Source organism: Plectropomus leopardus, chromosome 8, assembly GCF_008729295.1.
Source record: "Plectropomus leopardus isolate mb chromosome 8, YSFRI_Pleo_2.0, whole genome shotgun sequence".
In the NCBI taxonomy this organism is placed as follows: Eukaryota; Metazoa; Chordata; class Actinopteri; order Perciformes; family Serranidae; genus Plectropomus; species Plectropomus leopardus.
This window is the reverse complement of record NC_056470.1, coordinates 30,846,110-30,871,234: the sequence shown is the minus strand read 5'-3', so window position 1 is coordinate 30,871,234 and position 25,125 is coordinate 30,846,110. Positions and strand designations below refer to the sequence as shown.

Genomic DNA, 25,125 nt, shown 5'->3' with positions numbered 1-25,125 from the left:
TGAGGCCAAGTCGACAACTTGAGCAGAGCTCACATTTCTCGGGCAATTCTTCAACAGTTGTGTGGTTTGGCAGGATGCATTTTCCTGCGTAGGAGGTCACTGCGATCAGGAGCAACAGCGTTTGGGTGGGCGGCGCACGTTAAGTGGCATCCACATGATACCAGGACCAGAGGTTTCCTGGCAGAACTTTGCATTGTAACAAGATGATCAATATTATTCACTTCAGTCGCTATTGAGTTTAATCTTTTGGTTGATCGCTGTTAAGTAGCTTCTGGTAAGGAATGATAAATGTCTGATGTCAAGTGTTCACATGTCGAGTGATTATCCAAGGAGAAAAGAAAGGGAGGAAACAATTTACAACAGGAGTGTTTTCTGCACGCTGTGTGTGTGTGTGTGTGTGTGTGTGAGCAGATTTATAGTTTTGCACATATTTGGGCATGTATGTTTTTAACTAGAGGCTGAGGAGATGCTTACTTAGAACATGACTCTTTGCTTTTGGCTCGCTAGGTAGCATCTGACTGCAAGAAACAGTACAAATATTGACTTCCTCCCCAAACCCACACTGCCAGTCTGAAATCAGAGGCTGGCAGGAAGGTCCTAACAAAGTGTTGGCAGCAGTGCGAGAACGCGGCACCCTGCGGGCCGGGGCTATTTTAAGTTTCATGGGCTAAGCCTGTGACATTGGGATTATAATAATACAGCCGACATTTTTGTTGATAATGAGTTACTCATATAGCTCATCAAGATGTTTTCTACAGGTAGTTATATTTAGAATTGGCAATGCTTCAAAAGTCTATATCTGGAGTGGAAAAATTGATTAGTGGAATAAATCCTTTTTTTTTTGCTCAAACGTCAACACAGCAGTTGCTCCTATAAAATTCAAAATGTTTTTGAGATGTAAGATTGAAACTGACATTGATATAGAAGGAGAGCTGTGCCATGGAGCATGTTAGTGGCACTATTAATGTATAAAACCTCATAAAACCTTCATTTAATTATTCTATTAGGTGTTATTGTACAAAAATGTTTTCCTACAAAGCATTTAAATAAATCAGAATGACATCAGCATTATATATCAGATAAAAACGTTTATTTAGTAACAAACAGATATCACAGTGACACTTCTTATACATCAAAACCTTTATTTTTTGTATCACAAGTTTTCTGAATTGTGATTAAATTTGTGATTGAGCCACTATCTAATCAAAAATGCCCCAATCTGCATACAAATCCAGAATATAAATCTGAGCATGGGATAAAGCCAGCTTCAAAATTCCTTATTTTGTTGACATATTGAAGTCAAAGGTTTTTTAAAACATAGTTTTGGATATCTCTTTTATCTCATCATAAACCATAGAAAATAATTGTCATATTTTCAGGAATAAAATGTCATAAATAAGGCTAATAATAATTTATGAACAAATCCCTCTGTAAAATACTTCAGAATATAGACACAAATAAAATTGGAAAGTCTGGTTAATGTAAGTTGCACTAGAGGCGATTTCTGTTTCAGAGTATGAGAAAAAAATGAGAAAATGGCCTTTAAACATAAGTAATGTTAAAACTTTTAGACAAAAAAAGACACTATAGATGAAAAGGCTAAAATTCTTTTTCTCTAAATATCACCATGAAACTTTCCCAGCTGATAACTGATATTTAGATATTTATATTTTGGATAACAGGTGTTTTTAATTATTATATTAAAACATGCAAATGCATTATTTTATTGAAAATGCACCTTTTGTATACATTTTCAGAAAAGAAATGAACTAAAACAAGTTAATGTGTATTTTGGATGTTTTCTTTCAACTAGTCTTAAAGACTAGTTTTTATGGAGCAAAATTGCCCCAAAATTAAAAAGTCACCAGTGCATTAAAAAAACTAACTGGTCAGTCCTAACCCACATATGTGGCAGTTGGGTGGATTTGTTTGTATGAGGGGCCGTCTTTCCTTTCGCTACATTTCTGCAGAATGATTAGAGAGCAAGATCATGCAATTTATTAATTTTCTGGTTTCACGCAGGGACACTTTAGAGCAAATGGACTTATAAGGTGTGAATCCAAACAGCTGCTTGTAACGTTTTTGAAGTTAAAACGAAGGGAATTAACAGCGGTTTCTGTATTATTCACGTCTGAGTGCCTTATGTTCAGCCAGTTGACCTATATCTTTGATGACGGGTCAGAGCAGCTAATGCAGCCTCTCTGTAGACCATTGATACAGTCTCCGCCGCAGCCCCCTCCGCTGCTCGCCTTCCTGACGTGTTTGACTTGCAACATGTGGAGGGAATGTTGAGGCCCCCTTCCACAGTCACTCACAGAGGATTTTCTTCTTCTTCCTCTGCAGCCGCTGGCACAGTAGCGATGCTGACTCAAACTCCCACTTACCTTCCAAGTCTCTGATATCATCGGTTCAATCAGGGGATCTGTTTTAGACTCGTGGCCCTGCTACTCAGGCTAATATCCACATGATGTTGGTTTAAATGTTTGCACTGATTTCAGTCAGTGTACTCACATTTGCAGATATTTGTTAGTATGTTGTGTCTCCATGTCCGTGATCTACAGACATACAGAGGATATGCATTGATATTATAATTTCATGGTTATATTTCCGTGATGGCAGAGCGTGCCTGTCAGCGTGTGCCTCTTGTTAGAGCCTATGTGTGGTGCAACGCTGCAGTTGTCGGTTTTAGCGCCCACTTAAACCACAACTGAGAAATGGAAATAGACGCCATAATCTGTGTGTGGCTCTCATTTAAGCCACAGTTGTGCTCTTCAGTTCTCACTTTCTGAAACATTTAACCAAAGCCTTTCCTAAGGGAAATAATTCCAAAACAGTATCCCGTATCACATCATCTTTAATAAACTTCACCACTTAATCGTGGATCTGGCTTATAATACCTAAACTCTGCAACAGATGGACATTATTGCTGAGCCTGTGGTCGTTGTGTGTTATTGTGTGGTTTAGCTGACGGATTCTCCTCCCCTCTCTGTGTTTCTAGTTTATTACAGAGCTCTCGTCAACTTCACCAACTCCCTGGTCTACGGCCCCGAGCTCGAGGACATCTTCTCTCCAGCCTTCGCTGAGATCTCTGAAGCAGTGGTGGACACGGTACGTCAGGGATACTCCACTTGCTTTGCTTGGGGCCACTTTTGCAAAATGACAGGAGGTCAGGGGCCTGTCGCAGCAGCCCTATACATGTTTCTAGGATTTTAGGACATTTTAAGGATTTCAGGACATATCAAGGATTCTAGAATGTTTCTAGAATTTAAGACATCTTTAAAGACTTTAGGACAATGCTAGGATTTTAGGACATTTCTAGGATTTCTAAACATTTCTAGGATTATAGGATGTTTCCAGGCTTTTAGGACATTTCTAGGAATTTAGGATGTTTTTCTAGGATTTTAGGGCATTTCTAGAATTCTAGGATATTTCTAGGACTTTGGGACATTAGGGGCTGAGCCAGGACCTCTGTTAGGATGTGCGGGCCACTGGCACTTTTTTGTTAAACCAGCTATATTTTGATCCTATTTCATGCACTCTAGCACCATATTTATGCTAAAAGTACAAACACAATTCCCAGTCTCTTTTTATTGTCAATTAGAAAATGGTTGGGGGGCCACCTGGCGCCCTATTGGAGGCCAGATTTGGCCCACAAGCCATAAGTTGAGTATCACTGCAGGAACAGGATAAACTCCACTGAGTAACAATCATAAACAGCACGCTGAGGCTACCTTATAAGGTTCAGGCATGTTATTTATGACTTTGCTGATTTAAGTGTGTGTGACCTTGTGCCTGAAAATATGACTCAGTTTAATTTCAGCTTAACCAAAGTCTGTTTCCCCCCTCCCCGCAGCTGGAGTCGGAGTACAACAGGATTCCAGGTGTCCAGACAGTCAGCGTGGTCCTCATTAAGTAAGAACACCAATCCTTTAAATCATGCCTTGTGACATCCAGAGCAGATACCATGCAGCTGTGTGCTGCTGCTGTCTGGGTGTCTCACTCTGGCCAGGTGATATTTCTTTCCCTTTTTCCAAACTGCACAAGGCCAGCAGTGTAGTAGTGATTCATCAGCAGCAAGTAATTCCTGGAAGGGACACCCAAAGAGAAACCTTACCTTTTAAGAGCGTTCCTGTTAAAAAAAACGGCTGCACATTCTTCCTCTTACCTGTAGTGCTTTTTATCAATTTAGATTGTTTTGGTTTGAGTTGCGGAGAGTTGGTTCAATTATTTTTGACGGTAGACATTTCTACAGCTGATATCTACAATACTCGACAACTAACACCAAAACAATCTAGATTGATAAATAGCACTACAGGTAAAAGCATAAAATATACTTGAAATATATATAAATATTTGATTTTGGGGTGGACTGTCCCTTTAACCTGTTGCCGTGCACACCGAACAGTCCTTAGCCTCACGTGGCCTTCTTGATCTTTGCAGGAAGATGATAAGAGAGGACGGCGTGGACGTCTTTGTGGAGTTGGATGTGGGCTCTGACTACAATAACAACGATGAACAGATTCGCAGTGTGCTGTACAACGTGGTGAAGGAGGGCGCCATCGCCTCCTACGTCACATCGGTCCAGGGCTTTCAGTTCAGACGGCTTGGGGAAGGTAAGACCTCAACAAAGAGGAACGCCACCGAACCCGGACATAAAGTGACTCTTTCTCAGTAGTTTGCTGTGTGTTTGCAGCAGTCCACCAGAGGGGTAGGCAGCGCCCTTAACTTTTCCCTCTGGTTTCTAGCTCAACCTCTGCCTCCAGTGGAGCCTATAGCCGTGCCAGGTTTGTACTGTGCCATGCCCTCTGCATGGTGGCTGAGCCGACTGTACTGTAGAAGCTGTAGGATGACCGTAGTGCCTTTAGAAAGGACAGTCGAGCATATCTTTCCTTCGTGATGTTGAAATTTGACGATGACCTTTGTCATGTACAAACAATGGTCATGTGGTCTGAGGAATGTTTTGCATGGAAGCACCTATGTGAAGTAGACCTCGTGGTATGGTCCAGTAGTGCACAGTGAATCGGAAGGTCCTTTGCATGGCATGAGTTTGATTAATAATGCTGCTGTTCACTGCAACCTACACCAGCTTTTAATTTACGCAAATTATACCAACTGTACACAGGCATGACCACTGATAGAGGATAATAGTATCTTTATCTTTAAAGTCTTGACTCAGATGATAGGGTTCCCCTCTACCTGTCTGTCTTATTTCGTCTGTCTGTCTGTCCATCTTTCTGTCTTTCTGTCTGTCGCGTTTTGTCTTTCGACTCTTTGTGTCCAGTAGGGCTGAACGGTATGGGATAATTATCGAATTACAATTGCAATAATTGCAACTCATATTGTGATTATGATTTAGTGTTCATGTTTTAAAATCTGTCTTATTATTATTATTGCAATAATAAAATAAGTTTGTATCTTTCTAATATCAGTAATAGTTTGGTAACAAAGTGCACACCGACGATGGCTACGCTTCTTTAAAATATTGAGATAACCTAAAGCCTTGTTGTTCACTAGGGTTGGGCAATATGGCTTTAAAAAATTAATATTGCAGAATTTTTAGGGTATATCACAATATATGAAATATATCTTGATATTTTAGGAGTTCCATGAAAGTACTTTAGACTACTAAAATACGTTAATCAATATACTAGACTTACAATAAAGTTAAATGAAGTAGCTACTGTCATGTAATGGAGTTAAATAAAGTAATGTTATAATAAATTGAAATAAAATACTGTTATAATGAAAATAAATGAAGTACCATCCAAATAGAGTTAGATAAAGTAATGTTATAAAATCTTGTTATAATTAAATAAATAAAAGCGAAACTTTCAGTACTTTTATTCTGAAGGACCTGGCTTGTCTCGGGCCAGAATTGTTGATATTTTTGCTGTGAATTTAAAGCTGGTTAAAAATTAAATTTGAGCAATTAAAAAAAAAAAAAAAAAAGGCCATTACTGAGGAGCCTTTAAACATGAAGTTTCATTCACTGTGAGCTGGAAACTAAAACTAACAGCTCTCCAGTTCATATATTAATAGTATTTGATTTGCAAGTTACACTGGTGCTCAGTGATCGCAAAATGTAACTTAATAGTAACAGTTTGGAGCTTTGCAGATGCAAAAACACACACCTGCTCATACATTATAGAGAAAGTGGTCTGGATGGACAAGTAAGGTATCATGTTGGCTCGTTGAAACACTGAAGAAAGGCTCATGCTGGTGCCTTCAAAAAAATATGTCACAACTTGTACTTGCTGTTCACAATTTAGTCATTTTATACATCCCACATGGAACAAGCCACGATGACATTGGTTATATTCAATGTATTGTCTACCCCTAATGTTAACCATCCCTGCAGCTGTCCTTCCAGACTGTGGTTGGGATGTTAATGCTCACTTTAGGGCTAAACCCCTCATGTTTACTCAGTAGTTGGGAAGGAAGACACGAGAATTTAACTGTAATCTCAATGAGCTTCAGCGTCAATTTATGGACAAACTGAAACCTACATTTATAACTACTTGACAACTTTACAGCTAATTTCTTATCAGCTCTGACATGCTCTGAGTGCATCTGCAGTCACTGTCTCTTGTTACATACACTTGTTACATAGTCTTTACAGAGTTGCACTCAAACATGGCCATGTCTTTTTCACACGGAAGTACCGCAAGCATCAAAACTTACATGTGGCATTTTACAAGTTGTTTTCCTTATCTACTTCCATTCCTCTATGTCTCTAAGTGGGCAGCATGTGTGCATGTGAAGCCCACAGGTGCTTCCTATCCTCTGCAGGGTACCCGCAAGGTCCTAAAAGTCTGAAAAATCCTATAATTTAATCAACTAATTAATATATTTTTCATTTAATGTTATTAGAATAGAGAGACATGTTTCACAAAGCTTCATAAATCATATATGAATGTGAGTACTGATAACATGTTTTATTAAATTCAATTATTTGGTAAATAATTATTTCTGTGTCTTAAATCTACACATTTTGTATTATATCCTTCACACATTTGCCTGCACGGCCTGGAAATTGGCATTTATTTTAATTAAATTTAATTCTAGGTGGCATTAAAAGGTCTTGAATTTAACTTTGGGAACCTTTGGGGTATCTACCTAGGTGTTGTAGCATAATATTAAAAATAAAAAGAACTCAGCTTTTATGAAATCAAAAATTTTGTCACATCTTGATATTACTTTGAAATTAATTGTTCAGTCTGAGAGGCCAATGTAGTCTGTCTGGTCTCGTCTGTTTTCCCCCTAACTGATCCATCTATCTATCCTAAAAGCGCAGAGGGGATTTTACACCCAACAGAGAACTTAATGGAAAATAATATTTACAACAAAATGTTGTAACATCATAAAAAAAAGTCTCCTTCAGTATCTGGAAGCTCACTCCTAATGATAGTCTTTACAACATGCCTGAGTTACACTCGCTGTAGTAATGTGATGGCCGAGGGATCAGGATGGTGTTGTTTTTTCACTTTGTTTTATCTGTGTTGTGATGTTTCATTGGTGTAGTGTGTTGGCTGTACTGTAGCCTTGGCTTGCATGTATTTGATCCTCCGACCCCCATCCCTCCCTCCCCTCTGCATCTGTAGTAGCCCCGGGCATCAGACCCTGCATGGCAGATGAGCACAGGTGTGGTGATGGGACATGTATCCTGATGGAATACCTGTGCGACAACAGACCCGACTGCAGAGACATGAGTGATGAGACCAATTGTGGTGAGTGGCTTCAGCTTGAGCTGCCAGCAAGTCGTAACACGGTCGGCTGATAGCATGTTGGCTGGATGTGAGGCACATTCACTTAACAGCCCTGAGTAACCACTTTGTACGTCCGATAAGTTTAATCAGAGATCTGTTTTAGAAATGGGACGGCCGGCCCCGCCCTTCCCCATCACCCCCGCCACCACCACCACAACCACCACCATCAAGAAGCCCCCGCTGCCCCCCAGCCCACCTGGACCCTGCAGAGCCGATCAGGCCACGTGCCAGAGCGGAGAGTGCATCCCTCGAGACTACATCTGTGACGGAGAGAGGGACTGCTCGGACGGAAGTGACGAGTTCAGATGTGGTGAGTTACGCAGTGTTATGCATGTGCACTGTGGCTGTCAGACTTCCTCATTAACCCCCGTGTTTCCTGGTTGTTTTAAATACTCAAATAATTTTCTCATTTTTAATACACAAATTTAGCCTTTTATTATTGCAAACCCCAATAATTAAAAGAGATGTAAAATCACAAGTGTCACTGTATTACTATTGTTATTATCGATTAGATTAACTCCACTAACACATAATGAAACATGGCTTTGGCATCGAAATGAGACTGAATAATTGTAAAGGTTAACAGACAAAACATTTGTTTTTTGTTAGTCACCATTATAAGCTGAAAACTATGGTGTTTTTATACATATACATTTCATACATGATGTAATGAGTTGTTGTCAACTCCAACTCTGGAAGAACTTTTCACGACACATTTTTTCGCTATTATCACGATACAGTATTATCACAATACTGAAGTCCTGAACAATACAATAATATTACAATTTTAAATGTTTTGGGGTATTCTGAGTATTGCAATCATTTTTCAACAGGTAATGGCCTCAAAAGAAAACTTTGTGATCTGTTTTATTAAATAAGATAGTAGAAGTTTTTAGTCCGTTCATTCCACTTCAATTATTTTTATTGCAGCTACATGTATTTACTGTAAAAGATATTGATTTTATTTTTCTAGTTTGACACAAAAAGTTTAATTTGTATTTGTAGTATTAAAAATGTATATATTACAAAAATAGACACTTGGTGTCTGTGTTTCGATATAATATTGCCAGGCAAAACATTGTGATACTATGCTGTATTGAAGAAACTACAAAAATTGGAAGATAGCAAGTGATAACCCCTCTGAGAGGTGTTTTTTTTTTTTTTGCATGATGTAAAAGAAGTGCGTGTTTAAGAGATTTAATGTGTGATCATGTGACACTCGTTTGCTGTTAGGACAGTGGCAATACATTTATTAAAAAAAAAAAAAACACACACTCATTCATTTCAGCATATTTCTTTTATTATTTGGTTTGTATTCAACTCTCAGAATTCATTTTAAAAGCCCTGATATGCTCTGACAAGAACATTTGCTGTAATTAAACTTTTATTTTCACAGGTACTCCATCTCCCTGTGAACCCAACGAGTTCAAGTGTAAAAACGGCCGCTGCGCCCTCAAGCTTTGGCGTTGTGACGGAGACAACGACTGTGAGGATAATTCGGATGAAACAGACTGTCGTAAGTCTTCATTTCTTTCTTGAACACTAAATGTTCGCCTTGAAGTTATAGATAATTATTTTGAGAAATATAAGAAATAATTATTTCCTTTTCTGAGAGGTAGATGGAAAGATCAATACAGTCTCTTATCAGATACGAGGAGAACTGGTCTCATCTAACTGTCAGCCTGAAATTGATGCTACTTCTTACAAATGATTAAAAGTTTCGGTAAATCTCCACTGCAGCCACCAAGGGTCCGGGCGACAGGTGTGCTCCTGAGCAGTTTGAATGCCTCAGCGATCGCACCTGCATCCCAGCCAGTTACCAGTGTGACGAAGAGCCAGACTGCCCTGATCGCTCTGATGAGTACGGCTGCAGTAAGTCTCACACCAACACCCGTCTACAGCTCTCTGATTGTTTCTTTCTTTCTTTCTCTCTCATGCACGTTACACTTTTTCTGCACTCTCTCTGCTTCTCTGACTCTGATCTATGGTCGCCCTCTGAGTTCCTTTGTACGCTGTGACTAATTTGCTGTGAACCAGGCTCTTTTCACACACGTGTTGACTGAAACACAGAGCTTTTTTTGTGAACCTTTCATTCCTGAGAACTTAAAAAGAATTGTCCTTCTGTGTCGTCTGACTTTCAGGCATTTATGAGCTTCGCTGGATCGCCAAATTCCAGTCACATGCCAGCGTTTTTGTACTTGTGCATTTATTATGTGCTTAAAACAGTTCTCATCTTCTTGACACTTTGCAGCCCCTCCCTCCGTGACAAGCCCGCCAGAGGAATCCATTCAGGCAGCGCGGGGGGCGACGGTGACGTTCACCTGTCAAGCCGTGGGAGTGCCGACACCCATGATCACGTGGAGACTCAACTGGGGACACATCCCTGTCAGCGGCAGGTGGGTTTAATGAGAAATTCTCCGTCCTGCTGACTTTTTATCGTCTGAATTGTAACAACTTGTTTTAATTGAAGCTCCTTTTTGAAAAGCATGTGTTTAGGCAAGCTGTTTCAAACAAAACATCTGCATCTGGTGAAAGCAGATCTGGCCTAATTGATCTGCAGCAGACCGTGAAGACTTGAAAATGATTGAATTTGTCTTCTCTAAACATTTCTCACCTGACATATGAAGAGTGTTCTTCGAGACCGCAGTATAATTGTCGACAGTCCCGTTAGATCAGTGTTTCTGTGCTGACTCATAATTGTATTCAGACCTGTGATTCTAATTACTGAGATATTTGTGGTGCGCTCAAACTCAAGAGCGTTCTGGGCGTAGTCTGCTGTGTGTGTGGTTGGGCAATCCAGCTATATTTCATGGACTTTTTGCTGTAACAGTATTTCTTCAGACTGTTACAGTGAGAGACAGAAACAGAGGGGTTCCTGTTATGGTGCATGTCATAGTTGACATAGACTCTCTAGTGAGTTGGGAAATGGGATGCACCAATTTGGCAATGCAAAATTATGCAAACAATTTGGCTGATATCCATGTTTTCATTTTGCGTTTGTTTTGTTTTTGTTGTTTTTTATTCACCCCTTTGTGCCAGGGAAACAAAATAACCTTGATTTTTTAAAGGAAAATACTGTTTCAAACTAATCACCCCTTCATTCCACTATCTTTGAATGAGAACCTACTTAATTGTACACATTTATGAAACTTTTATAAAAAAATTTTAAATGAAAAAATATCTTTTTTGAAACATATCCTTAACTTGTTATTAAAATACATACTCCATGAGAATTTCAGTCCAATAAAAACATTATTTCCTCCAAAACACAAATTAAATGTAATTAAAAGTCAATATAAAAGTGATAGGTAAAGTGATAAAGTAGAAAAAAGAATAACACAAAATACAAAACAAAAGTAGGACTATTTTTCACCTCTTGTACTTTTCAAAGAGAATACAACATATGATTTAAGTTCAAACTTACAGTAGGCTGGAGTATGTTACTGCAGTACTTTACAAACAAAAACTTGTCATACAGTGCTCTCCCGAGTATTTTTTTTGTGCACACATTTTGTTTCAGTTGTACACGAAGAACATTTTTACAGTGAACCCATTAGACCCAAACATCCCGTGTTCCTCTTAATATTAACACTAAATTAAAAAAAAAAAATCACTTTGCAACAAGGCAAATGTCAGCCGATATCAATGTTTGGCTGATAAATGGGTGCGTCCCTAGTTTATGAGTGTTAAAGTGATCATTTGTGCTGTATTTCTGTGTTCCCAGGATCTCCATGACCAGCGAGAATGGCCGTGGCACTTTGACCATTCGTGACGTGAAGGAGGCGGATCAGGGGGCGTACACCTGTGAGGCCATCAACGCTAAAGGCCTGGTGTTCGGTATCCCCGACGGTGTTCTAACTCTCACATCGAATCCAAATCCAGGTACTGACATCTCGTTTTTATTGTCAATTCACCATCAGAAACACTGCAGTCTTCACTATTAATTCATTTTTGTTACGATGAGAATATAAATCAGATTTTGTCTTTGTTTTGTGTTTATTGTAGGCAACTGTCCTGATGGCCACTTCAGTGTGGAGGGTCGCTGTGTGTCCTGCTTCTGCGCTGGAATCACCAAAAACTGCAAGAGCACCGGACGCTACCGCAACCAGATCAGCCTGCGTTTCACTGAGGAGGAAGACTTCAAAGGTACTGAAACTGTTGATGCTTAAAAACTGATCAAGAGCTAACAGAGCAGAAACACCGTCCACTGAAATACCTGTAAAAGACTGTGATTTTCACGTTTGGAGCACAAAACATGTTTAGTGAATCGGTGATTCTTACTTTCAGGAGTGAACGTCACCTACCCGTCCAGGCCGGGGACTCCTCCGCTCTCCTCCACTCAGCTCCTCATTAACCCAGAGATGGAGGAGTTCCAACTGGTTGACTTATCCCGCCGTTTCCTCAACCTTGACTCCTTCTGGACCCTGCCTCGCCAGTTCCTTGGCAACAAGGTAAAGAGTGAAATGTATTTAATTTACTCAAAAGGTTCTGTATTTAAATTTGATAAAGTCCTTGTCAATAGCGACACCTCTCGTTAAATTAGCTCATTAGCTGTCCAGCTAGCTGTAACTTAGCTGCGCTGCATGGATCTGATTTTGGTTGCTCCATAAGCAAAACACCTGTCGGGCGCTACTCTCTTGCCGGCACATAGAATATTAAAATATTTTCAACTTTTCTGCTCAAGGTTTGGCGGGTTTGACTCCAACCTGCAGCCCTTTGCTGCATGTAATCCTCTCTCTACTCCCCCTCTCATACTTGAGCTGTCCTATCATAATAAAGCCAAAAAGCCAAAAAAGAAAATTTTAAAAAATGGAAAAGAAAGTGATGATTTGTCCTGTGTCCTGGCTTTTACATAAAAATCACAAAACCAATAATAGGCAACCGAGAAAGCCTGGGAAGGTCGCAGTTTTTAAGTTGCGCTACAATCCGATAATCATCAATAAAACACGATAAAAACAAGTTCATGGTTATGTACAGAATCCATAACTAATTATAACGCCTGAACATTAAAATCTTCTCATCTGTTTTTAGATTGACTCCTATGGAGGATCCCTGAAATTCAAGGTGCGGTACACGTTGGCCCGTGGTCAGTCTGAGCCTGTGGAGAAGCCAGATGTGCTGCTGGTTGGAAATGGACGCCGGCTGGTGTACCGCAGGGGCAACCCCACCCCTGCCCGAGCGGTCAACCAGAAGGAGATCAAATTCACTGAGGTAGGTGTTTGGTTAAGAAAGTGCAAAATCTTCAAAATTCCTGTGGCCAATATGTGATGATGACAAATCGGTCTCTAAAAAGAAATACAAAAATGTTGAAAATGAGATGTAGAAATATGAAAAAAAGTCAGATACTCCTAAATTTAAAATTAAGGGACATACATCAGTAAACCTGCCTGTTATTGTTTTAGGATAACTGGCAGCACTCCAATGGCCGCCCTGTGAGCCGAGAGGAGCTGATGATGACGCTGGCCAACGTGGACAGCATCAGCATCCGCACCATCTACGACAACCACATGGTCAGCGTAGCGCTCAGTGACATCGTCATGGATACGACCACTGTGGAGTTCAGCACTCGGGGTCACGCTAAGGATGTGGAGGAGTGCAGGTAAGAAAAAGGAAGATTCCAGCATGATATTTTGGGGTTAAGTAGGATGAGAGCTCCTTAAAAGCCGTCACTCAGCAGTGTACAGTCAGAGCACCCTGTTGGGACTTGTCTAGTGTGCAGATATTTAGTGTTACATAGTACTACAGTAACATTCATATATGTAATGAATGCTTTTGAAACATTTTCAAACTGTCTCTTTACTTGTTTTTTGTCAATATCTCTTGTTTTGCTTCATTCAGCTGTTTCTTATTTACAGTATGAAGACAGTTTGCAATTTGTAGTGTTTTAATTTGACTCGTCATAGCTGTGTTATGGAAACAGTTGCTATAAGATCCTCGTATTTATCATTCCCAGATGTCCTCCTGGATACTCGGGGCTCTCCTGTGAGATGTGCTCCGCTGGTTTCGAGCGTGTCCCTGGTGGCTCCTATCTGGGCACGTGTGCTGGTTGTAACTGTAACGGACATGCGAGTGCCTGTGATCCAATCAGCGGACACTGTCTGGTAATTCTTCACTCACTTTTTGGCAAAAATAGCTTATAATGAGTGGAATTTGTTGATAATCACTTCCTTTGGGACTGTTGCTTTTATGTTTTTTATTTTGTCTTTGGGGAGGGACAATACTTTTAATATTTGTATTTTGTATTTAATTTAAATACCATCCAAACTTTAAAATCCACTGGTCAGTTTGAAAGGCATGTTTTCTTTAAAAATTGCAACATTTATCTCAGCCAGAAGCTATAATAACAAAATAATTGTCAAATTTTAAAAATCCAACAGTCCTTGCACACAAATTAAAGCATAAAATGGTTATATTTCATCAATCAAAAACTAATTGGAAAAAGTGAACATCTGACTCCTGAGAGGGTCTATTAGTACAAACAAACAGTGAACAAGACTTTTATAGGCAACCAAAATGTTGCAATTAACTTTCATGAACTAAAACAGTGACAATAACGGCTACGCCACAGTTACATAAGCTGACCAGCATTGCAGCAGTGGTAGCGACTTGTAATCAGGCGGTACCACCTGTCACTCAAAGTGACCACGCCATTAAATATGCATAATTTTAATCCTAAATGCAAATGCACAAGTTATATAGAAATTCACCTCCTGTTCAGTTGACATGAACAAGGAAATTATCTGGAGACAAAAGTTTTTTGCACCAGGCTATATGTTTATTTCTGCTGTCAATTTGGGCAACAAGGAGGTTTATGAAGATTGAGTGGCTCTTGGAGCCAGCCTCAAGTGGCCATCTGAGGAACTACAGTTTTTGGCACTTTCGTTTGGCTTCATTTTTCAGCCCTGGAAATTTCCTCTTCAGGTTCAGCCAGAAGACAATTAGTTTATCCTACAATAAAGACGGGAAACAGGTGGAAACTCCCAAAAGATAAAAAGATAAATAAATAAATAGAAGCCAGCTGTTTCCAGTCTTTATACTAAGCTAAGATAATCAACTCCTGGATCTGGCTTCATATTTATAGTGCTGACAACAAAGTTGTATTGGTCCTCTCAGCTAATCCGCAGTGGGGCTGCACAGCATGTTTATAGCATTGCTGTTTCAATTTGCACAATAAACACATGCGAAAGAGTGCAAGATTGCACTCATGGATTTGAGTTTGTTGAAAGAGAGTGTCAGTAGAAATTTAAATGTTTTGTTAATGTTGCATTTTGTTTTCAGGTAAATGTCAAATTTGCGCACAAAAGAAAGTTGGGAATAATTCTCTTTTTTATTCAACAAGCAATTCCTCATATTTAGCAGAGAACTACTTATTGCATTATTCAACGGCTATATCACATATCGCATATTTTCCTATGATCGCGCAGCCCTCGCCCTCAGCAAGACAGCGAATAAGTGTATTTCCCAAAATGTCACACTTCCTATTTTGAGGGGCATCTGTTTGGGAGAATGACCAGCGTGTTCTCGTTGCCACAGAGCTGCCAGCACAACACAGAGGGCCCTCAGTGTGACAAGTGTCGCTCAGGATACTTTGGTGACCCGAGCAGAGGTCGCCCCGATGACTGCAAGCCGTGCCCCTGCCCGTACTACGAGACCTCACGCCGGTAAGGTCACACACTCACCCGGACCACACACACGCACATCTACTGTACAAATAAGGGCAGATTCATTCACATTCACAAACCACCCACACACAGAGTATCAGTGGGAATTCAGTGTCTCAGCCTGCAGGTTTTTATTCCCCAAAGCTGAGCTCATTCACTGGTTTATTCATTCAATGTGCTATTCATTAACCCACTGTTGTAGATTTTAATCTGGGGCATTTTCGCTTGGCTTTATAGGTTTTCTGACACCTGCTTCCTGGACGTTGACCAGCAGCCAACCTGCGACGCCTGCAGGCCCGGCTACACAGGAAGACGCTGTGAAAAGTGAGGAAACGGATATCATTAACAGTGCATTTGGGTTACAGTATAAATAGTCTGGAGATAGTAGTAATATGGTTAAAGTCCCCCTCCATTAAAAAAATGTGTCAATGTCTATGTCCCTGAAAATGCATGCCCTTTGCACTGCGGACCTGTATCCGTGCACATTTCATCACTGGAGAGATGTTTTCACATTCCTCTGTTGAAGGGTGCGATATCTGTGCACTTACCTAAAATTTTGAGGTTTAAACATGCGCTGGCCAAGCTAGATTAAGTACCTCACGATGGTAGTGCAACAGACTTCAACACAAAACCAGCAAAGAAACTTGAAACCCCCAGCACGCAGCAGACTTTTCAAAACACAGACGCCTAATGAAAGTTTTAACAGTAAACAAGATAGTGTGTAGTTTTTGGAAGAGATGATTTCTTCCACTGTCTACCAGTCAATAAACAACATACAGTATACAATAAAAGATGCGAACTTCACCCACTATTCTGATCTGTCTGCTAGTTGCCAATTTTGTTGCACATCAGATTCCTCATCTGAGTCTGGGTCTGACTGAGGCTCAAGAATGTATGAATCTCTCCAATGTTTCCTCTAATTTTAACCATCTTGATGCACACTGCTCTTTCACCTGTCACCAGTCTAGTACAATTAAAGCGATATTTGGATTGGTGCGGTATGACATACTGTATAGTCAGTGTATTTCATACAGCAGCTGGCACCCGGCGGCTCCTGGTTTGCATAAACAGACGGGGCACAAACCCCACAGCTCAGCAATACCCTGCTGTATTGAGGGGTTGATATCAAAATGTTTTTTAGACACATTTAAAAAGGCCTACCTAAAAAATACAATATCAGTCTTGTAAGCGGATGCTGAATTGAGAGTGCAATAGCCGTTAACAGCACTGTCTGACCCAAACAGCTGACCGGCAACAGGCGAGCCATGTAGTGTCAAAGGAAAAGGCTGTGTGACATCGAGGAAAAGCGATGAAAATACTCAAAATACAGTGTAGATTGATACTGATTTTTTTAATGTAGCAAAAATATGTTTTGATATCAACCCCTGTGGGGTGCGCGCCCCATCTGTTTCTACAAAGTGGGAGCGCACCAGCCACCAGCTACTGTATGTAATACATTGACTTTACATAAGAATCTCATCCAGCCCCACTTCAAACATCTTGAGCTATCACTTAAAGGCCCAAGGAGACTAAAAAGAGAAGTCACAGCGTCATATTACGTGATGTCATTGGAGTTCAGCACATGTGCAGTGAAGTCTGGTCTGAACTTGCCAATAAGCTCAATAGTTGTGGCACTATCATAGAACACGTGGAGGATTAATATGTTTCACTGAGGCGTCCGCAGTCTGCCTTGGGTTGGAATATATTTTCGACAAAACAGACACAGATGAGAACTGCAGTGCTGCAGTTATTGAAAAGGCTGAGCGCGTCCAAGGAGGCTAAACAGCACCTGATTGGACACTGTCCTTTTGTATCTAGGGCCGTCTCCTGTTCCCTTGCACACGTGTCCTACCCCAAAGCTCCCCTGAGGTCAGGCAGCGTGTCCCCTTAGCCTTCATTTAATAGCATTGATATCTTCATTGATATAGCAAAACATATTGCAAGCAGAGGTGGTTGGCGAGGCAGAGGCCAGACCCAGAGTTTCTCAAAGAGGAAGAAAGACAAGATCAACTTCAGGCCCCCTTTTTTTAAAAACTTTTTTTTTTAACTTCTAATGAGTGAAAACCATGTTTAATAATACATGAATTACTATTTTAACATACTTAAAAAATGTGTCTGGAGGGGAAGTTTAAGAAATTATATCACTCTTGATAGCTAATAACTGTGGTTAATAATTAATACCATATTTAGACTTTATCACAAGATTATGGTGATTGTTAATTACTCAACCCACCTGAGAGTATGGTTTTGATACGGCAACATTAATAAGCAATAACTCACTGTTACATCATATCTTTTGTATTTGTTTTATTTCAGGTGTGCTCCCGGTTACCAGGGCAACCCTCTTCTGCCTAATGGAAAATGTGTTCCTAACCGTGAGTAAAAGTTCAGCCGATTGCGCCGACATATTTGAAATTCTCATTTCGAGGCATGAAATCAACAGAAGCCGCACCAGTATTGTTTTACCATCCAGCGATATGACCACAGGGAGGTCTGTGTAATGATTACCATCGCTGATGTTACAGTAGGCAGTAGTAGTGCGGTCATGGCTCAGGTATGCAGAGCGGCTGGAACACTCCCAGGTGCACTTTCCACCCCATATGTCATCTTCTTTCCATTGCTCTCTCCCTGCAGAAAGCGCCAAGTGTGATAACAGAGGAACTCTCAGCTCCAGCAGCAGACCATGCAGCTGCAAGGTATAAATACAGCGTGTTAAACTGCTGAGTGAAATATTACGATTTTATTACAGCCATTTACTGGGAAATATGTTGCTCATTTGTGGTTTGTAAGACTGACGTGTCTTACTGTTTTATCTTTTCTTCAATGAAAGAAAAGAGTTTGACAGGCAGATGGATTACATATGTGCGTTTGTTTGTTTGTGTGTGTGTGTGTGTGTGTGTGCGTTTGTTTGTTTGTGTGTGTGTGTGTGTGTGATTGTTGCAGAACAACGTGGCAGGCGCTCTGTGTGATGAGTGTAAGGCTGGGTTCTTCCACCTATCAGAGACCAACCCTGAAGGCTGTCTGCGTTGTTTCTGTATGGGCGTCACCAAACAGTGCTCCAGCTCCACTTGGAATAGAGATGAGGTCGGTTTCTGTGAATGGTAAACAGAGGGGTGAATGATTTTGCCATCGAAGTTGCTTCAGTAAATACTTTCAGGTGCTAAATGGTGAGGTTATGACTGGGTATCACCACTGATTTTCTCAATCAATTTTGATTCACAAATTCCAATTTTGATCTCCGATTTGATGCAATGTTGATTTGATGAGGATTTCTGTTATAATACCACATTTTCTAGAATATGGAGGAGATTCTCAGAGAACTAATGCTGTAAATTGTATTTTCAAAAAAGAATGAATTCAGAACAGCATTACCCTGCCGGCCACCAATGTCATTAGACTGTGAAATTTGGTTGAATTTATATTTTGATTTTGTGTGACCAAAGTTCAATGTCAAAACAACATCCTATGCAGTTTTAATGTCAGTTTTAAGTACAATACTGCAAAACAGGTCTTTGTCTGGTTTAAGTTTTGTTAAGTAACCAAAATCCAATCTCTCCCAAACATCTCATGCAAACGTCATATTGATTATTTTCATTTCTAATAAAATTTGACATGTGTCCAATGTTAGAGGCTTTCTGAAGTCGTATTGACATCCAGTTCCAGTTGGGCAGAATTAAATATTTTAAATATAATTAAATGTTGTTTCTAGAGCAGCAACAGTAGTTTTTATAATAGCAAAATCACAGTTTCAACTCAATAGTATCTCACTGGAAACAAATCTAAAATGTCAGTAAAGTGAATCATATTCCTGACATCACAATACTTAATGACGTTTGGAAAAAATCGCAGACACCAGTCAGTATCAGTCCTCCTGTCCTCTGTCCTCCTCCCTCTGCTGCAGCCGTGATTCATCGCCTGCAGGTAACGTTATTACTGGTAAATTTTAGGAGACGTGGCAAACTAAGCTGAACATGATGGATCAGTGGATCTGCAGGCAGAGCAGATTGAAGTGTCCCTTTTCTCCATGTTAACATGTTTAACCCTGTTGGACAGGTGCATTGATAAAAACGTTATATTGCACTCACAGTAATGAGGGTAGTCGTTAGCAGCTGGAGTCAAGCTTTCTGCTCTGCTCTTCATGTATTTTGAGGAGCAGCTGAATACCCAAAAAGGACAGATGAAAGAACTGGTAATTTCAGAGCTTATCAATACCATGGTCTTTAAAAATTTTGCCCCTAGGCTCTGTCATTTTTTATTTAAAATGCTGAATCAGGACGCACCACAAAAACTAGAATAACAGACGCTCACCGACGGCCTGACACTGATCAACAGCTGATCATCGGTTTGGTACGAAAGGGCCCTAATACCAGCGAGATTAACAGGGTTTAAGTTCCAAGGAATATATTAAAGATTGATTTTGAATTTGAAAATTGATTTGAATCAGTTAAAAAGATTGTTTTAATCCAGCTCAAATTGAGATGCAATGTGCAAAACCGTGATTGCGCTGAAGTGCAAGTGCATGTAAACCTCAGTTAACATCTCAGTCTGACAAATTGTTTGTGTTTCTCAGGTGCGAGGAGGGGTGAACGGGCAGCTCTTCTCCCTCTCCAACAGTGCCAACACTAAAACTATCTCTGAAGGCATCTCCCAGAGGGGCTCCTCTGAAGTTGTCTACCGCTCGTTCTCCAGCGTCCCCAACGACATCTACTACTGGGTCCTGCCTGAGAGCTTCAGAGGAGATAAGGTGAGAGAAAAAACAACAAAGCAGAGAGCAGTCGAGGGGATAAGAGAGGAAAAAACTGTCAAGTGTAAGTGAAGATTGATCTCTTTGCCATTTCCGTCCCACTCAGTCATGCCTCGACATGTTGTCAAGTGAAAAAGGCTGCACTTATCCTCACGGCGAGCCTCCTTTGAACCTTTGGTTTGAATTCACGGTCATGGGTGTCTTGTGGCTTCCCCCCACACTATCATAGGGGTGAAATACCTTTCCACCATTCGGCTTTTTTGAGATGAGCTCCTTTTTTTACCATGTTTCTGCCAGGTTACCGCCTATGGAGGAGAGCTTCGCTACACGGTGCGCTTTGAACCGTCTCAGCGCTCGCTGGTTATTGACGGTCAGCCAGATGTGGTTCTCCAGGGCAACGGCATCTTCCTGGAGCACTACTCGAAGAGCAAACCTCTCCCACGTGTCCCACAAACTGTCACCGTGACCTTCAGAGAGGTGTGTTTCATTATTCATTGGCAAAGAGTGTTTGGCTAAATCTGAATCCTCACACAAATAAATTTGATCTTTTCTTCATTCTCCACCCGTGTGGCTGATAGTCTGAATGGCGTCGCGCTGATGGACAGCCGTGTACTCGTGAGCACCTGCTGATGGCGTTGGCTGACGTTACTGTTTTCATGATCAGGGCCACCTACGCAGACAACATGGCTGAGAGCAGGTATGGCGGGAGCTTCCTCTGTCGCTGCACAGCTCATTCACATCCCCCAAGATCAATCCAAGAGTGTTTCTTATAATGAAACATAAAGATAAATGTTGATTGTGTGTTTTTTGTGTTAAATAGTATCTCAGACATCAAGATGGACGTCGCTGTTCCTCACTCCACTGGTAATGAACGCGCTCTGGAGGTGGAGGAGTGCGCCTGCCCTCAAGGATACAAAGGACCCTCTTGCCAGGTGCGGATTACAGAGAAGCGGTTCAGTTAAAAATCTTAACTAAAGGTCCACTTATTCATTTTTATGGCGCTTTCATCAGGATCTCGTGGTCTACATCAGCAGATGGAGTCTGCTCAGGACCCAAGTGTGATATGATCACAATTGAGCCAACTCCATGACACCTGAGCAAATACCGTTTGACGGTGTGAGATTTTGTTGAAAGCCCAAAAATCAGCTGGTAAATATAGTCTGAGTTAAGAATTTTAGCTACTATTTCCAAGGCCAAGAATGAACTTTTTGCTCTGGATTAGTGAGTTTAATTAGGGATTTGAGCGCGAACAGAAGTGCTAGTTTGTTTTTTCCTCAAAACTCTTATTGCAAATCCTGTAAGATGGCTCATCATAGACACAATACATTTTCACCAATGACTGGAAACTGTGGGGAAATGCTGCAATACAACTGTGACCCCACTTGCCTGAGGGGGCGCCAATTTTCAAGGTAAACTTTGAGAAGTCAGAAGCTCTACAACTTACTCCTATTTACACCAAACTTGGTGTTTTTAAATGACATTTTTGCCATCCCCTCCTTAAATGTCCAATTTGTACCACATTTTCTGTGGATTGTCAATGGACCAAATTGACCAAAAGTCACATTAAGGTTGTTGATATCGTTACATTTTGAAGATATTGACCAATGCTGAGAAATGTACTCTGGAACTTTCATACTATCGACCACTAGGGGTGCAACATTTACCCCCCCAAAAAATGGGCATTGCAATACACAAATCAGATGATAAATAAAAAATTGTTTGTCTGATTGTTACAAAACCTGCAGGATATGTTGCATAATAATGTAGAACCATGTCTCTGAAATTATTTGGAAATCACTCAATAGGGGATGCCACCAGTTTCAAACACGTTTATTCTGGTCTGGTCATAAGTTTGGCCATTAAGTTTGTTTTTGGCCTTAACCTTTTAGTTTCCTTTAGCCTTTTAGGTATCTTTAGTTATCTTAAATTCAGTTGTTAGAGACTGTGAAAGGTCTTCATCCTTCACAGCTTCTGACTTTTGACGCTCCATGCTGGATTGGACCCTGGAATAGCTTCTTGCAGCTATATTTTAGTTTAGTTTGAAAACAGAAAGGCAATCACAAGCCTAAGCTTGTTAATAATAGCACACCAAACTTCTTTCCATTACAGTCCGCGCTGATAATTGCAGTGTGTCTCCCTGCTGCAGTGGAACAAAGACGTATTCCTCTGTGTCATCACTTGTCTCTCACCTGAGGTGTTTTTCCATGTCGCTGCAGGAGTGTGATGAAGGTTACACTCGGACCAGCTCCGGCCTTTACCTCGGCACATGCGAGAGGTGCGACTGCAATGGCCATGCCAGCAGCTGTGACTCGGAGACCGGCAGGTGTCTGGTAGGTTTTTATACCACTCTTCCTCTTCTTCCTCTCTCTTAAAACTCTGCCAACATTGGAGCTGCTTTGATCTGTGCAGTGGAATGCGTTAATGGTTTCTTGGCGAATCCCGACATGTGGAAACACACCATCAGTAGTGTATATTCAACTGTTCCACGGATCTCACCTCTTCTTTATATGTGTGTGACCAAAAGCAATGTCTCCACAACACCGCCGGGCCAAGGTGTGAGCGCTGTCAGCCTGGCTTCTATGGAAACCCAGTCACAGGCGGTGCTCAGGCCTGCCAGCCCTGCCCCTGTCCTGGAACCTCCTCCAGCAACCAGTGAGTTCATGTCTTAAGAGTCTTTTCAACTTGTGTCAGTTTTATTCAGTCAATGAAGATTACTGTTAATTATTCTGCTTAATGCTGGATTAGGCAAAGTAAACTGTGCAATGCAGAAGCTGAAACCACTCAAATACCCCACACCTAACAGTAAAGACCTGATCCAATCACAACCCAGATTTTGGTGCCAGACTGTGTGTGTGGCTGACAGAGAGAGCGAAAGAAAGAGTGAGCAAACGTGTGTGTACCGGTACGGTGAAAGTGAGGCTAAAGAGCAGAGAGTAGGAAGTGAAATGTGTTTGCAGTTTGGGCCATTTGTCAGTGAATATATGCTAAAACTCCTCAAGAGACAAGCTCCTGTGTCTTGCTTAATACCATCACACCGAAAATTAGTGAGCCTGACCTGACATTTCTCCCTTAAGGGTGGACACTTAAGGTGGACCAAGTATCCTAGATGTTGTTACAATCTCAGCTGCTGTAACATTAGTAACAGATATATTTGGGTGCCCTCCTGAGTTAAGGAGACAATTATTTGTTACAACAAATTTTTTTTTGCTGTAATCAATACTGTAACTGTTACCTAGTGTTGAATTATTGTAGTTGGATTGGGTTTTTTTTTATATGAATGCATCAATAGTGTTTGTATATATTTATATTTATATTTATATTTATATTTATATTTATATTTATATTTATATTTATATTTATATTTATATTTATATTTATATTTATATATTTAACCCTTTAAAACCTGAGCAAATTTCTTTCAAAAACATGGGGAGAAGGCAATGAGCAACAAAAGATAAAATGATCTAAAAAATGTGTTAAGAAAGAAAGAAAGAAAATTGACTGAAAATTAGTAAAAAAATAAAACAATAAATGGCAAAGAAAGTAAAAAAACAACAACAAGGTAATGACCTGGAAAAAGTGCAATTAAAAGCTGCTTTTTAATGTCCTTGACCGTCGTTTTGTGACTTACTTTTTTTTTTTTTTAAGTATCGGTTCAGGCACCATTTAGGTTTGGAAATTAGCACCCGCCACCAGCCAAATGATGGTAAAATATGCAAGTGGCTGCTAGATTTGCTTCTTTCACCAGCCAAAAATCAATGGTTATCTATTGAATGGCTAGTAGATTTTGGAATCCACCAACTGCAGTGTCAGGTGGACAAAAAAACTATTTTTCAATCATTTTAAATAGTGTGATTAGTGCCAATAAGAGCGTCCTCATGGTGTTCCCTGTAGATTCTCCCCGACCTGTTATCTGGAGTCTGACGGTCAGCCGACCTGTGACAACTGCCCGCCCGGATACACCGGCAGACGCTGCGAAAGGTAAGCATTTCTCCTTCTCTTTCTCCTTTTCTTTTTCCTCTCTGTCTTCCTCTCATGGTCGTCTGGACACGGCTCAGTGTTTTGGGTTGCCGGCAGCAAGGTTAGCAGGGCAGTCGCACCCAGTGGTTTGATTCACAGGAAAGGGATATAAGCATGTTGGTGGTTCGTATCTCTTTTGTTTGTTTTCCCGGCAGTTGTGACTGAGTGGTGTCAGTCGAGGGATGGGAGACGCAAACTGATGCCACCCATTCTGAAGTTTTGTGCTGTTCTTTTAGATCTGCTGGTGGTTATTGTTCTCTTGGATTTATTGATTTTCAAAACGTAAGGTCATTCCTGCTGCGGGAGAATAATATATCTCTGTTATAGGATAAGGGGCCTTTGGTGGTTCTGAGTATGTTATCACTCAGATTTTATTGTTCGTGGAAAAGAAATTTGCCAAAAGTGAAATAAAAAGTGCTGTTTGTCCTGAGGAAACCTTTAGTTTAGTTGGCTTTAGATCTTTTGCTTTTTTCTGTCCTTTGCTTTACCTCTAAAACTCCTCTCAGAGGTTGCTTTCTGCTTCAGCTTTGCGCTTTGCTGGTAGCAAAATTTTTAAGGTGTTGGCTCGTGTGATTTCTGCCCGTGCACAGACCAAATATATTTTCTGGGTCTCTACGACATAAATGTGGACGTGGCATTTATGAGGACTCCTGTCTGGCTGATCAATCTTTGCCGCTCCGAGGGCAAAGATGGCGAGGTGACTTGGGTGAAAGACACAACTTATAAAACGTTTATTATCTGAACGTCTCTGCCTGCATCATACCTGACTTTGCTGTTTTGACATTAAGAGAAGAGAAGCCGTCTGCAGACAGTTGTGGGGACCTCTTCTTGGAGAAGAACATAGACGGCCTCCTACCTGTGGGATGTGGAGCTGAACCGGTGTTCAATTTCAGCTGGGAGAAAGAGATGTACGGCAGCGGAGACAATGATGAAC

At 40.7% G+C, this 25,125-nt stretch overlaps 1 protein-coding gene across 1 annotated transcript in view; it reads left to right on the top strand.

The window, feature by feature from the left end:
• The window catches only part of hspg2 (heparan sulfate proteoglycan 2), a 148,022-nt gene that overhangs the window by 61,679 nt on the left and 61,218 nt on the right, over nucleotides 1-25,125 (top strand). The window contains 26 exon segments of the mRNA XM_042491785.1: nucleotides 2,999-3,108; nucleotides 3,854-3,912; nucleotides 4,441-4,613; nucleotides 7,602-7,727; nucleotides 7,870-8,076; nucleotides 9,163-9,282; nucleotides 9,507-9,638; nucleotides 10,018-10,162; nucleotides 11,491-11,648; nucleotides 11,772-11,912; nucleotides 12,054-12,217; nucleotides 12,798-12,977; nucleotides 13,169-13,365; nucleotides 13,720-13,867; nucleotides 15,300-15,427; nucleotides 15,665-15,751; nucleotides 17,744-17,802; nucleotides 18,062-18,123; nucleotides 18,371-18,511; nucleotides 19,998-20,171; nucleotides 20,469-20,648; nucleotides 20,750-20,868; nucleotides 20,992-21,103; nucleotides 22,388-22,501; nucleotides 22,696-22,823; nucleotides 24,066-24,152. Coding sequence (XP_042347719.1) covers nucleotides 2,999-3,108; nucleotides 3,854-3,912; nucleotides 4,441-4,613; nucleotides 7,602-7,727; nucleotides 7,870-8,076; nucleotides 9,163-9,282; nucleotides 9,507-9,638; nucleotides 10,018-10,162; nucleotides 11,491-11,648; nucleotides 11,772-11,912; nucleotides 12,054-12,217; nucleotides 12,798-12,977; nucleotides 13,169-13,365; nucleotides 13,720-13,867; nucleotides 15,300-15,427; nucleotides 15,665-15,751; nucleotides 17,744-17,802; nucleotides 18,062-18,123; nucleotides 18,371-18,511; nucleotides 19,998-20,171; nucleotides 20,469-20,648; nucleotides 20,750-20,868; nucleotides 20,992-21,103; nucleotides 22,388-22,501; nucleotides 22,696-22,823; nucleotides 24,066-24,152 — 3,451 coding nt within the window.